General features: G+C 35.3%; 2 protein-coding genes across 3 annotated transcripts; both read right to left on the bottom strand.

Annotated features, from left to right (window-relative positions):
• Positions 1 to 338: 338 nt before the first annotated feature.
• On the bottom strand, positions 339 to 2,904 carry LOC133873190 (uncharacterized). Its single transcript, XM_062310922.1, has 4 exons — positions 2,848 to 2,904; positions 2,588 to 2,652; positions 1,357 to 2,291; positions 339 to 1,015 (listed from the first exon to the last, which is right to left on the bottom strand). The coding sequence occupies exons 1-4, from the start codon at positions 2,902 to 2,904 to the stop codon at positions 339 to 341; spliced, it is 1,734 nt and encodes a 577-aa protein (XP_062166906.1).
• A 4,491-nt stretch (positions 2,905 to 7,395) lies between these two features.
• Positions 7,396 to 10,867, bottom strand: LOC133873880 (transcription factor bHLH130). 2 transcript variants are annotated; one of them, XM_062311670.1, is made up of 6 exons: positions 9,793 to 10,867; positions 8,654 to 8,865; positions 8,400 to 8,570; positions 8,184 to 8,249; positions 8,028 to 8,096; positions 7,396 to 7,944 (listed from the first exon to the last, which is right to left on the bottom strand). In XM_062311670.1, exons 1-6 carry the CDS (start codon positions 10,241 to 10,243, stop codon positions 7,909 to 7,911), a joined length of 1,005 nt encoding a protein of 334 aa, XP_062167654.1. In that variant the 5' UTR covers positions 10,244 to 10,867; the 3' UTR covers positions 7,396 to 7,908. The 2 variants fall into 2 exon arrangements, with proteins under 2 accessions (XP_062167654.1, XP_062167653.1); XM_062311669.1 differs by having other exon boundaries at positions 8,654 to 8,991; positions 9,793 to 10,857.
• Positions 10,868 to 11,685: the final 818 nt, after the last annotated feature.

Genomic DNA, 11,685 nt, shown 5'->3' with positions numbered 1-11,685 from the left:
CATTATGCTTATAATGGTTAAGTTCTATTTCCAACTGTTCCTTTTCAAGATCAGTAAAATCTTGTGGATAAAACTTGTTTACCAACTAACAAATATCATCAATTCTAAAAGATTTGTAACGATCCAACCCCAATGACACAATACTGTCCGCTTTTGGCTCCCCATATCAGACTTCTCACTTCCCAGGAGGTCACCGATCCTGGGATTGCTCTCGCAGCGGCTCGCTTAACTGCAGAGTTCTGATAGGTTCATTGCCATCACGGCTTTAAAACGCGTTGTGTCATATAGGGTGCATTTATACATATAAGCACATCCTCATTCCCATGCGATGTGGGACGTCACAATTCACGTGCGGCTCGAGGATCAAGAGCTGAGCCGAGAATAAGCAACTCCACTGCATGATCACTAAATCGGCGATTTAATTCTTGCAATTGAGAATCTATATTGGCACAAAAAATATCCACTCGATAATGTTGCTCAATTGTAAAGTCGGCTTGTTGATGGTGAGCTCGACCTCGCCTCTCAACATAACGGGCATTCATATCTGGGACATCTATATTGCGTTTCTCGCAAAATGACTTTACATTGGTAAGTAAATCATCCCATTTATCATCTCTATATTGTTGGATATATGCTTTAGTTGATGAAACAAGATTCATAGCACTTAAAATGTCTTGAGATTTTGATTGCAATTCTTGACATAGATGATCAGTAATCTGCATCGTTTCTTTCATGAGATGCAATATGAAGACAAATTCAAATGAAGTCATTACCTGATAAACTGAATCTGCTTCTGCTCGTTGGGAAGAAGTAGTTCCCACATCAATGATTTTAAGAATAACTTCACAAGCTGGACTAAAAATTTTGATCAAGCTAGAAATTGATCTCAAGTGAGAACTCCAACGAGTATCTCCATCCCGTTGTAAAGTACTAATTTGATTAAGTCCCCTTCCACTCTCAATCTCATTAATTTCCATCAGGTAAGCAATTTCAGCAGTTTGAGAAATCCGCAATTCTTCAAATCGATTGCATGAGGCACAAACAATATTGACAATAGAATTCAAATTAGTGAAAAATTGATGAACAAGAATAACTTCTTTTGATGCCACCACTAATGCCAATTGCAAACGATGTGCGAAACAATGAATATAGTAGGCATATGGACAATCATTTGAAATCAAAGCTTGCAACCCATTCCACTCACCTCGCATGTTACTTGCACCGTTATATCATTGCCCTCGAATATTTTCAATGGCTAACTTATGTTGAGACAATACAAAATATATACGCTTTTGTAGAATTGGTGCCGCGGTATTAGCGACATGAATAAGCCCAAAAAAAGTTCCCGCACAAAACCATCTTTGTCGACAAATCTTAAAACTATAGCCATTTGCTCTTTCATTGACTCATCACGAGCTTCATCAACCATTATGCAAAACTTTGCATTACCAATTTCTTTACGAATTGTCTCCTTCACTTTGGTTGAAAAAATATGTAAAATTTCTTTCTGTATCATTGGTGATGTATAAGAGGCATTTTTTGGAGCTTTAGCTATTACTTCAGCAATCTGTTCATTATATGAAACCATTAAATTCAATATTTCAAGAAAATTTCCACGATTCGTTGAATCCACACTTTCATCCCGACCTCTAAAAGCAACACCTTGAAATGCAAGCACTCGAACAACATCAATTGAGGCTTTTAACTGCAATCGATTGTTTGCAATTTGTTCAGAAGTGAAATTTTCAAACACATTTTGGATGTGTTGAGACTGGTTCTTCAAGTCTTTGTATGACCTCTTAGCAATTCTGTGAAATGAATTAGGATCTTTTCCTATATAATTGAGAAAAGCACAATTTTTTCCATCTCTAACTTTCTTCCAACTCTTGAATCCATCTATAGTGAATACACGTTGCGTAGGATGCCCAGATGGCTTATTAAAGAGAAAGCATGGTAGACAAAATGCTGCATCTTTTTCGCGCGAATATTCAAGCCATGAAGGAAATAGATTGTACCACGAAGGTTGAAAGCTACGAAGATGATTTTTATCTCCAAATTTTGGGTAATGTGGGAGGATTATTTGGTACGGACCAGCTTTAATGTAAGCTCGTCGAATTTCATCCCGTTGATTAACATTATACTCCCATATCTGACGACGCAATCCAGGATCAAACTCCAATGAACTAATATCAAATTCATTTACATCAACTCTTCGAGATTTTTTAGAAGAATTTTCAGAAACTATGATATCAGAAGTTGGCGATGATGCATCACTAACATTGGCATTTGAACTTTGTGCATTTTTTCTTTTGAAAAAGTCAAGTATTGTATTTGGCTTTCCCATCATCTACAAATAAATTTACATGGTTATATTGGAGTCTTTAGAAAAGCAAGAAAAAATATTTGTAAGTTAGCAATTAATAAATTCACATAAAAAACAATAGAATATAATAGCTTTCACATGTCAAATTATCCGATTAATTGTTTAGACTTATAAACTATAATAACTAATATTCTCAATATTTAATAACCATAATATCCAAATTACAATACCACTTATATTAAGAATTGAGCTTTGAAAACTAACCTCAAAAAGCGTGACTTGCGTCGAGTGATTTTGCACCGCTTCTGTGTTGCGATATAAATGATGTACTGTGTCATAAAAATCAAATTAAATCAACAATTTCCAAAATTAAAATTTTATAATATTGTAAAGTAAAAACTGAAAAAAAAAAATAAATAAAAAAAATCGTCAACAAGACATTCAATAATCACTGAACAAACCATTTAAGCTATTTAATAATTCTCACCCTTACCCAATTTTTCTTTTTTAATTAACCCATTAACTCTACTTAGACTACTCTTCCGATCCACAACTTCTAAGTCATCATTCACAAATATCATGATTCAATAAGACAAAGTTCACTTTTTTTAAAGGGTTAAAATTTTCTCAAATTTCAAATACCACTTTAAACATTATTATAATTTATCAATAATACAAATAATCATTCTCACTTTTTTCAACTTCTCCCGTTTCCGGAGGAAAAGTTGGTGGTTTTGAACTTTAAATTTTCTCAATTTTAAACTAAGTCTTTTATTTAGAAGAGGCTAGAGAAGAAGACAAATTTCTTCTTAAACAGTGCAAATCTGAGAAAAGAAAAGAAGAATTTGTCTTACTTTTTGTTTTTGACTTCTTGTCTTTCATTTGGACTTTTCTTGGTTTCTACATTCTACGAGTTGGCCAGGCTAGTTAAAGACTTATTTAATTTTTTCTTCAATTTGTCTGACTCTTGTCTTCTTCTCTAGCCCCTTCTGACTTTTCTTGGTTTCTACATTCTACGAGTTGGCCAAGCTAGTTAAAGACTTATTTAATTTTTTCTTCAATTTGTCTGCCTCTTGTCTTCTTCTCTAGCCCCTTCTAAGTTCTTCCCTTCTTGGCTTCTCTTTTCTCTAGACTTTCAAATTCTTCCAAACAGTGAGTCTTCCAACTCTTTCTCTTCCCGTTTTCAGTTCTCCCCAATTCATGTTTCAGTTTTCTTCTTCTTTCTTAAGTTCTTCACCATATGACTGGAAAAATTGAAGAAAAAATTAGGGATTTGAGAACTTACAGTGATATTGCGCTGGCTACGTTACAGAAGAAGCACAAATCGGTTGTTTTCCCAGACTCTACACATTGATGGGCGATAGATCTATTCTCCCACCCGGTGCTGTGCATGGCCGTGGAGTTTGATTTAGCGTGCAGTGAGTTTAGGATTTGGAGGAGAGTACTGAGTAGTGGAGAAGGTATTCTTGTTTTAGTTTTTTTTTTTTATTATTATTAAATATTAAAAATTCTTGATTCAGTTGTTTGGCTAGAAAATTGCTTGACGGCAGCATTTGATATTTATAGCAAATCTGTAGATTGAAGAGGGCCTATTTTTTTTTTTTTTTATTTATTTTTTTTTTAAGGGCTATTTGGTTAGGCAAAAAATTTAATTGGGTAAGGGCCAACATCATTTGAGAAGGGGCCTCCTCCGTCTCTGGTGGAACGTACTATGCTAGTGCGGAAATAAACTAATAAAATATAATGTAGGGGAAACGACCCCGAGATAGACGTTAATTGAGTAACAGCTCTAAACGAGTGGAGTGCAATGACAATATTAAATTGTTTAATACTTTGCATAGAAAATTGTTATCTCATTATTATGTTGAATGACAGTTAGCTCACTTATGTAAATATAGGGTTGTGGTTATAACCATCATCTCATAGATGATTGTGCAGGTACTGACACTAATGAGTACCAGGATTATCAGGATCCTTGTAATGATCCTTGTAACGATCCACCCCCAATGACACAATACTGTCCGCTTTTGGCTCCCCATATCAGACTTCCCAGGAGGTCACCCATCCTGGGATTGCTCTCGCAGCGGCTCGCTTAACTACGGAGTTCTGATAGGTTCATTGCCATCACGGCTTTAAAACGCGTTGTGTCATAAAAGGTGCATTTATACATATAAGCACATCCTCATTCCCAGGCGATGTGGGACGTCACAATCACCCCCTCTTTGGACCCAGCGTCCCCGCTGGCGTCCCTCATTGGGCTTGTGCACGCTCCCACCATCTCAGGCTGGGCAATGGCTCTGATACCATTTGTAACGATCCACCCCCAATGACACAATACTGTCCGCTTTTGGCTCCCCATATCAGACTTCCCAGGAGGTCACCCATCCTGGGATTGCTCTCGCAGCGGCTCGCTTAACTACGGAGTTCTGATAGGTTCATTGTCATCACGGCTTTAAAACGCGTTGTGTCATAAAGGGTGCATTTATACATATAAGCACATCCTCATTCCCAGGCGATGTGGGACGTCACAATCCTGATTTCATAAATGAGACTATCTAGTGTCTCCCATTTTGTGATGGACTTGCTGAATAGTCTATCCTTTATGCTAATGCTAGGACTTTTTTTATGCACTTCTTAAGCAACTTGTGTTTTATTTTATGGTTTGTAATATGACAATAATTATATAGGAATCGTGTCGTATGTGGCACTAATGTTACCGCTTTTGTATGTATTTATCTGTAAGACTCTTTTTTTATTTTTTTTTATTTTAATGCAATTTGAAGTATTTCAGTCAAAGTTCTAAATGTGTTGAAAATGAATTGTCCATGTTGGTTTAAAAGAAAAAAGAAAAAAAAAAAAAAAAAGATATTCATAATTTCCGTAACGAGATTTATCGTCTTTGAAGTAGTAATGACACGTAATTATCCAGATATAATTACTTACGCCTTTTTATAAAAAGCGGGTCGTTACAATTTTGCTTTTTTTCATAAGTGGTGCATGTGCTATGGGAAAAGACGGAGATAGTACCTCCGCCCATTTTTCTGTCCAAAACTGATGAATTTTTACATCAGCGACACGTGGCTGCCATTTATTATTATTATTATTATTTTATTTTGAGCCTTTTTTTAAAAAAATAAAAAATAAAAATGTATGAGCCACCCCTTTAGGCCACATGGGGGTGGTTGGCCACCCCTATTTTGGGCAAGAGGGTGGTTCGGCCACTCCCATGTGGCCCAAAGCCACCCTTACATTTTATTTTTATTTTTTTAAAAAAAAAAGCAGCCACATATCGCAATTTTAGTGGTGTCACGTGTTACTGGCGTGGAAATCCGTCAGTTTTGGATGAAAAAATGGACAGAGGTATTATATTTGTCTTTTTTCATATTACATGTATCACTTATGAAAATATAAAGAGGTAAAAAATAAAAGCCGTAAACCACGTGGCGTGTAAGATATTTAACCCGACAAATAAAGTAACGATAATTGTCGGCACATAAACGCCGACTGATAGACAAAAAAATAAATAAATAAATAAATAAATTTCGAGGCATTAGGATAATAAAGAATATTATATATTCAAATATAAGGGGTGGTAAAGGATGTGAAATCAGTGTCAGCAAAAACATCTCACCTATTCCTCTCGTCGCTATCGGAAGAATTCGTTTGAATTCTTTCTTGGAATTTTAATGAAATGTATTATGAGATGTATTTTTTAATATATTATGGTGATTTTTAAAAAATAAAAAATAAAAAAAGTGTTTATGTCAATTTTATTAGAGAATAGAGTTTTTTTTTTTTTTAGAAAGAGTACTAAAATTTTTACAAAGAGATGAGTACCAAGATGATGTCAAACAATTAATAAAAAAAAATGCTACGAGTACCAATGAATAAACTCCACCTCATTTTAATATTCATCTTTTGATAAAAGATTTGGTACCTCTAACATTTCTCTTTTTTACCTACTTAAAAATATTGATAGTTACTTAAAAATAAAAATAAATAAATAAATATTGATATTTGGATGTTATTTTTAACACGTCTTTTTTCTATCTAAATACGGTAAGGAAAAGTTGAGCTTTTAAAAGGAACTTTCGAGTCTTCGGCCTCAGACCTGTCCCCAGATAGAGCCTAGAGGTGGGCCCAGCCTAATTATGGTAACCGCCAACCGGCGTTACTTTTCCTAAAATGCACGCAAAAAATTAAAAAAAATTAAAAAAAAAAAAAAAAAAAAAAGGAATAAAGATCATTTCATCAGGTTGCTCAAATAGTCAAATAACACAAAAATATAATGGATTTAGCTGAGTTGGTGTTAAAAAAATGGTATGAGATTTTTTTGTAATGCTTTTAACGGCCAAAATTTAATTTTACTCAAATTTTTTTTAAAAAAAAAAATTTTTAATTAAACTTAAGCAGCTGAAAAACCTAAAAGAGATTCCCATATATATTTATTTTTTGGAAAATGATAGGCAGGGAATACTCATCCGTCCCGTCATACTTTTAATAATAAAATAATATATTATATATTTTTTTCATTTATTCTTTTTGGTTTTTTCACTTTTTGTTTATATAATATATTATTTTATTATTAAAAGTAGGATAGGGGACGGATGAGTGTTCCCTGCCTATCATTTTCCTTTTCTTTTTTTTGACACTTACGCCAAATCCAACAAAACTCGAACAATCTAAGAGAGGGGGCTGTAGAGCCCACTTGTTCCAAACAGCCTATGAATCTAAGACGCCCGAGAGAGATAAGCCGACAATCCTACTCTTTTGAGCTGTCCGAATTTCTATATTATTAGGACAGTTACAAAAAAAAATAAAAAAAATAAAATTGTTAATCATAAAAGGAGAGTGACAAAGGCATGAAAGTCAACTAAGTAGTTCAAGCCATAAATGTTGCCTTCCTGGGAGATAATAGACTCGCCTTAATAATTGGCTCCTCATAAATGGCTTGAAAACCGAAAGACTTTCTGCATAAAAAACAAACTGTCATCGATAGGAATTCTAGAGATCCTGATGAACAGTGCCAACTCCCATGTGAAGACAGAAAAGAATTATCAAGCACATGAAAATAAATTATAGAAGACAAGGGTTGCTATATATGAACATGCCAAGTAGTCATATCAGCTGTACAGGCCATAAAAATAAAAGGTTAGCTTTCAGTGATCAAAGATAATTGACTGCTTACAAACATAATCAACTAATAGGAGCATCAAAGCCGGCCCCAAATGACAAAGCTAAACACTTTCTAAAACCGACAAGAATTATTAAGAAGAAGAAGCTAAATCGCACAAGACAAGGATTTGCACTATTTGAACATGTCCTATACTATTTCTCTCTTTTATTTCCATATATTGTGTGATTGGAAGCCTTGTTAGCTTACAGGACCCAAAACTTGAGGTGAAACAAGAAAACTCTACCAACTTCTATGGCACATGAACTACAAAGAAAATTTCTTAAGCTTCTTCCACTTATTGCTCAGCAGATAAATGAAATAAGATCTGGATTCTATCAACTTTCCGTTACTCTTATTTTCTGTACAGCAGCAAGTTAAGCAATTTGATTTGAGACTGGGTTCTCCATACTTAACACTTGCAGTTGGCTCGATTTTCCTTAAGAGTCTGCAAAAGTACATAAAATTCGTGAAAGGTGAATACTATTTGGCAAGATGTAAGGAATTTAAGCTCAAATTTTGCTTTGATACCTTGAACTGTTCCTGAAGGTCTTTAATATATTCGACAGCCAGGTCCAACATGTCTGCTGTGTTTGTTTGCTGCCAATAAGAAACATAAATATCTTGACTTTTCAGAGAACAGTAGATAATCATTTCAGGCTAAAGATATATACGGGTAAGACCTACCTTGTCCATGTTTGGAACAAGCTCTTGGAGTTTTCGCATTCGTTCGCTAATCCGGGTTCTTCTAACCTGAAAGCGTTACCCTTATAATTAATCATGCTTACTGCAGTTGAAGTACTTATGCATTCACCATAAAACGACAAATATTTGTATTGTTTAAGCAAAATATCAATAACTAAAATGATCAAATTGATTAGGTGACAAAAGTATAAATCTTACTCTTTCTGCAATGCTTCGAGGATGAGTGGCACAACCACGCTTTGCTCTAATTTTACAAGGAACAGAATCTTGAAATTGCAGGTACTTTTCCATGGCAAATATCTCCGACGAAGTCTTCGGCAAACTCAAGTGGTGGGATAATACATGACCCTGAGTTCCAAGTCCTCCATTCTAATTATAGTCAAGAATTTAGACCAAATCAAACAAACAACAAGATATGGAGAACACCAGACCTAAAAGGCAAAATTGGATACCTGAGTACCAGAAAATAGTTTCCCATCATCATCTTGTTCTCTTTTCATGCCAGTAAAATTCTCTGCAAAATGCGATGAATCGTTCCAAGAACCATATGGAAACCCAGGGCCATAAAATCGAACATCACCATTGCCATTTCCAAGCTTTCCATCACCAGGACTATTTGCCCCAACACTTTCATTCCCTATTTCAGAGATCTGCGACAACACACCTAGGGAAGAAGGAAGTCTCGGTGAGAAACTAATTTGACTCTTCAATCTATCCGTGGATGGACTAACATCTCCACTAGTACCATTCACCCCACCGTAGTTTCCAACACCTTTCATGGTGGCATAGCCTGCAATTTGCTGAGAAAAATTTTAATAATTCATTCTAGTGTATGATCATGTTAAAATCTCTTTGTCAGAGCTCAATTGTTTGAAAGGATTCTTCCCCAACAATATGAGCACCTCAGATGAGCCTATATTAAAGATCCACTATAAAATTCCAAATCGTCTGATTAAACTCAAGTCCTCAGCTTTGATTAGCTGCTGGGCAAATTTAGGAAAAGGATAACATATTGAAATATCCATTCTATGTTGCGCGTTACATTGAAACCCAGGTAATAAAATCTGAACTCCAGTGTATCAAATACGTACAACTGCTATGCCTAGCAGAGTTTTTTCTTTTCCTACATTTCCTACACATCTCAGAGGGTTACAAGAAAGCAGTATTCACTAGGTTTCATCTAATTCACGGGTAATGAAAGTTTACATAATGATTATATACAGCCATGAGGTAAAAATTGTTCAGACCATTCCTATTGCACTCCCCATAATGATATTTTCTGCACCCCACATTTTAGTTAGCCCTCAACTTGCCTAGAAATCTTCAGTATTGCAACCGGACTACTAATCATGAAAGAATTATTTCAAAAATGGGTTTTATCCTTTTCGTTTGTTTCCTTTCGCCTAACTCAATTGCCACATGAGCTTTCTAAATCAGTTTTCTAACATAAAGAAGTAAACTTTCTGGCTATGGCCTATTCCACATCCAATACACTTTCTGAGCCAAAGTAATTATGCAACCTCAAAGCAGTAAAAAAATATTCAAAGCATTCTTATGAGATGAGCAATGAGAACAAGAACAAGAACAATACCATTCGGGATAGAGACATGGGAGAAAAGCCCCGCAGGCGAGCTACTTTGCCTGACAATATTGGAATTAACTGCTTTCACTGGTACGTGGTGCTCCGTTGCCATGGAACCCACCAAACCATATGAGCCATCCATAGCAGAAGAGGTTGTATTAGCCGTGCTATATCTCGGATAATGGGGCGGCAAACCCACAGAATAGCCCTGCTGAGAGTTTACACGGTTCACAGCCGCCTCGGTCGGCGAAGTTGTATCAGCACTGCCACCGTAATTCAGGAATCTGGAAATTAATCTCTCTGATTCAGGGCCCTCTGTGAAATTGCCCTTATTGGCACCGGAAGCAACCCCTTCGGTGAAATTGGAGAAAAGAGAGCTCGGCGCAGAGCGAAACCGCAACAACCCAGAATTGGGTTGTTGATTTTGGTGCTGATAATCATGCTGGGACTCTGAATCCATGGAACACTCCTCTGTTTTTCTCTGTTTCTTTTCCAAAGCCCTTGGAGAGTGGACTATAATCCAAGGCTCATGGCACTGTTTGATGCTAAGGAACTAATATACAAATCGCCCCCTGCTTTACCCAGAAAATTCTGTGGAATTTTTCTTTCACTTTCTTGGGAAATTTTCAGCTTGAATACTAAGCAGACTCGGATAAGATCTTGAGAAGGAAGCAACCAAGACACAAAAAGCTTAACCAAAGCATAAGCTACTGGGACTGGGAAAAAAAAACCAAAAAAACCCTAGCTAGAAGATAATGATAGCCCGTAAATAAACGGAACTTTGAGGTCTGTGTTTTACAGAGAGAATAGAGATCCAAGTGAAAAGACAGAGAGAGAGAGAGAGTATTTGTGAAAGCAGGGAAAAAAAGAAAAAAAGAGAGGACGAAGTGCAGCCTTAGATTTGCTTTTCAAAGCACCGAAAGCAAGGAAGATCTTGAGCTAGAGAGAGAGAGAGAGAGAGAAAGAGAGTGTGGAGGTATTGTTGGTGGAGTTTATGACAGAGAGACAGAGACAGAGCAAGAAAGGATGCAATATTTATCTTCTTCTTCTTCGTGCCGACGTTGAAGTACAGAAAGCCATCGGTTATAAGTCCTAAAAATTACCGAAGAACCATTTCCGAGAGATTCTTTTTTCTTTCTTTTCTTCATTTTTTTTTTTAAAAAAATTATTTTTATCTTTATTTGAATGACTGAGTCCATATACAACGAGGTTGTCCCCCTCTATGTTTTCTTTTCATACTGGTCCATTAAATATGAAGACAAACGAGGTTGGGATTTTTAGGTGTTCAGAATAGACACGTTAATGAAAAATAATTAAGTCTTCTATTAAAAATATATTATCAAAATAAAAATGGTTGTTTTGTTATTTATAAAATATGATTTACAATAATACTCATCGACTTTAAAGTATTATTCTATGTTTCTTTGTTTTACTATTTATCTTTTTGAAAAAACTAATTATAAGAAGAATTTTAGGGATCCTGATTCGTCAAAACTATCATTACACTAAATGGGTATGTTATTTCAATAAAAAAATAAAAATAAAAATAAAAACCCAATAAGAAACATAGTAGAGTTTCTAAATTTATTGTTGGGGTTTTAATATAATAATGTTGTTTCATGAATGTTTTTGGGCCAAAGTATCTCATGCTATTCACATTAGGAATTTGGTATCCGATTGGCAATTTTCTATTGATAAAGCTCCATTCAGAACTAAAACATTGCATAATCAGCTTTACAATGTCATACGTATACCATAGTGGATCGTTACATCAATGACATATCATTAAAAAAGCCATGTCATAAAAATATACCCTATCAAAACGGTGGCGCTCGTTCGCTCACTCTTTTCTTTTCTTTTTTTACACAAGATTTAGTAATTTAATAATGGGACATTTTTTAA

The sequence above is a fragment of the Alnus glutinosa genome, chromosome 7 (assembly GCF_958979055.1).
Source record: "Alnus glutinosa chromosome 7, dhAlnGlut1.1, whole genome shotgun sequence".
Taxonomy (NCBI): domain Eukaryota; kingdom Viridiplantae; phylum Streptophyta; class Magnoliopsida; order Fagales; family Betulaceae; genus Alnus; species Alnus glutinosa.
This window is presented reverse-complemented; position numbering and strand designations above follow the sequence as displayed.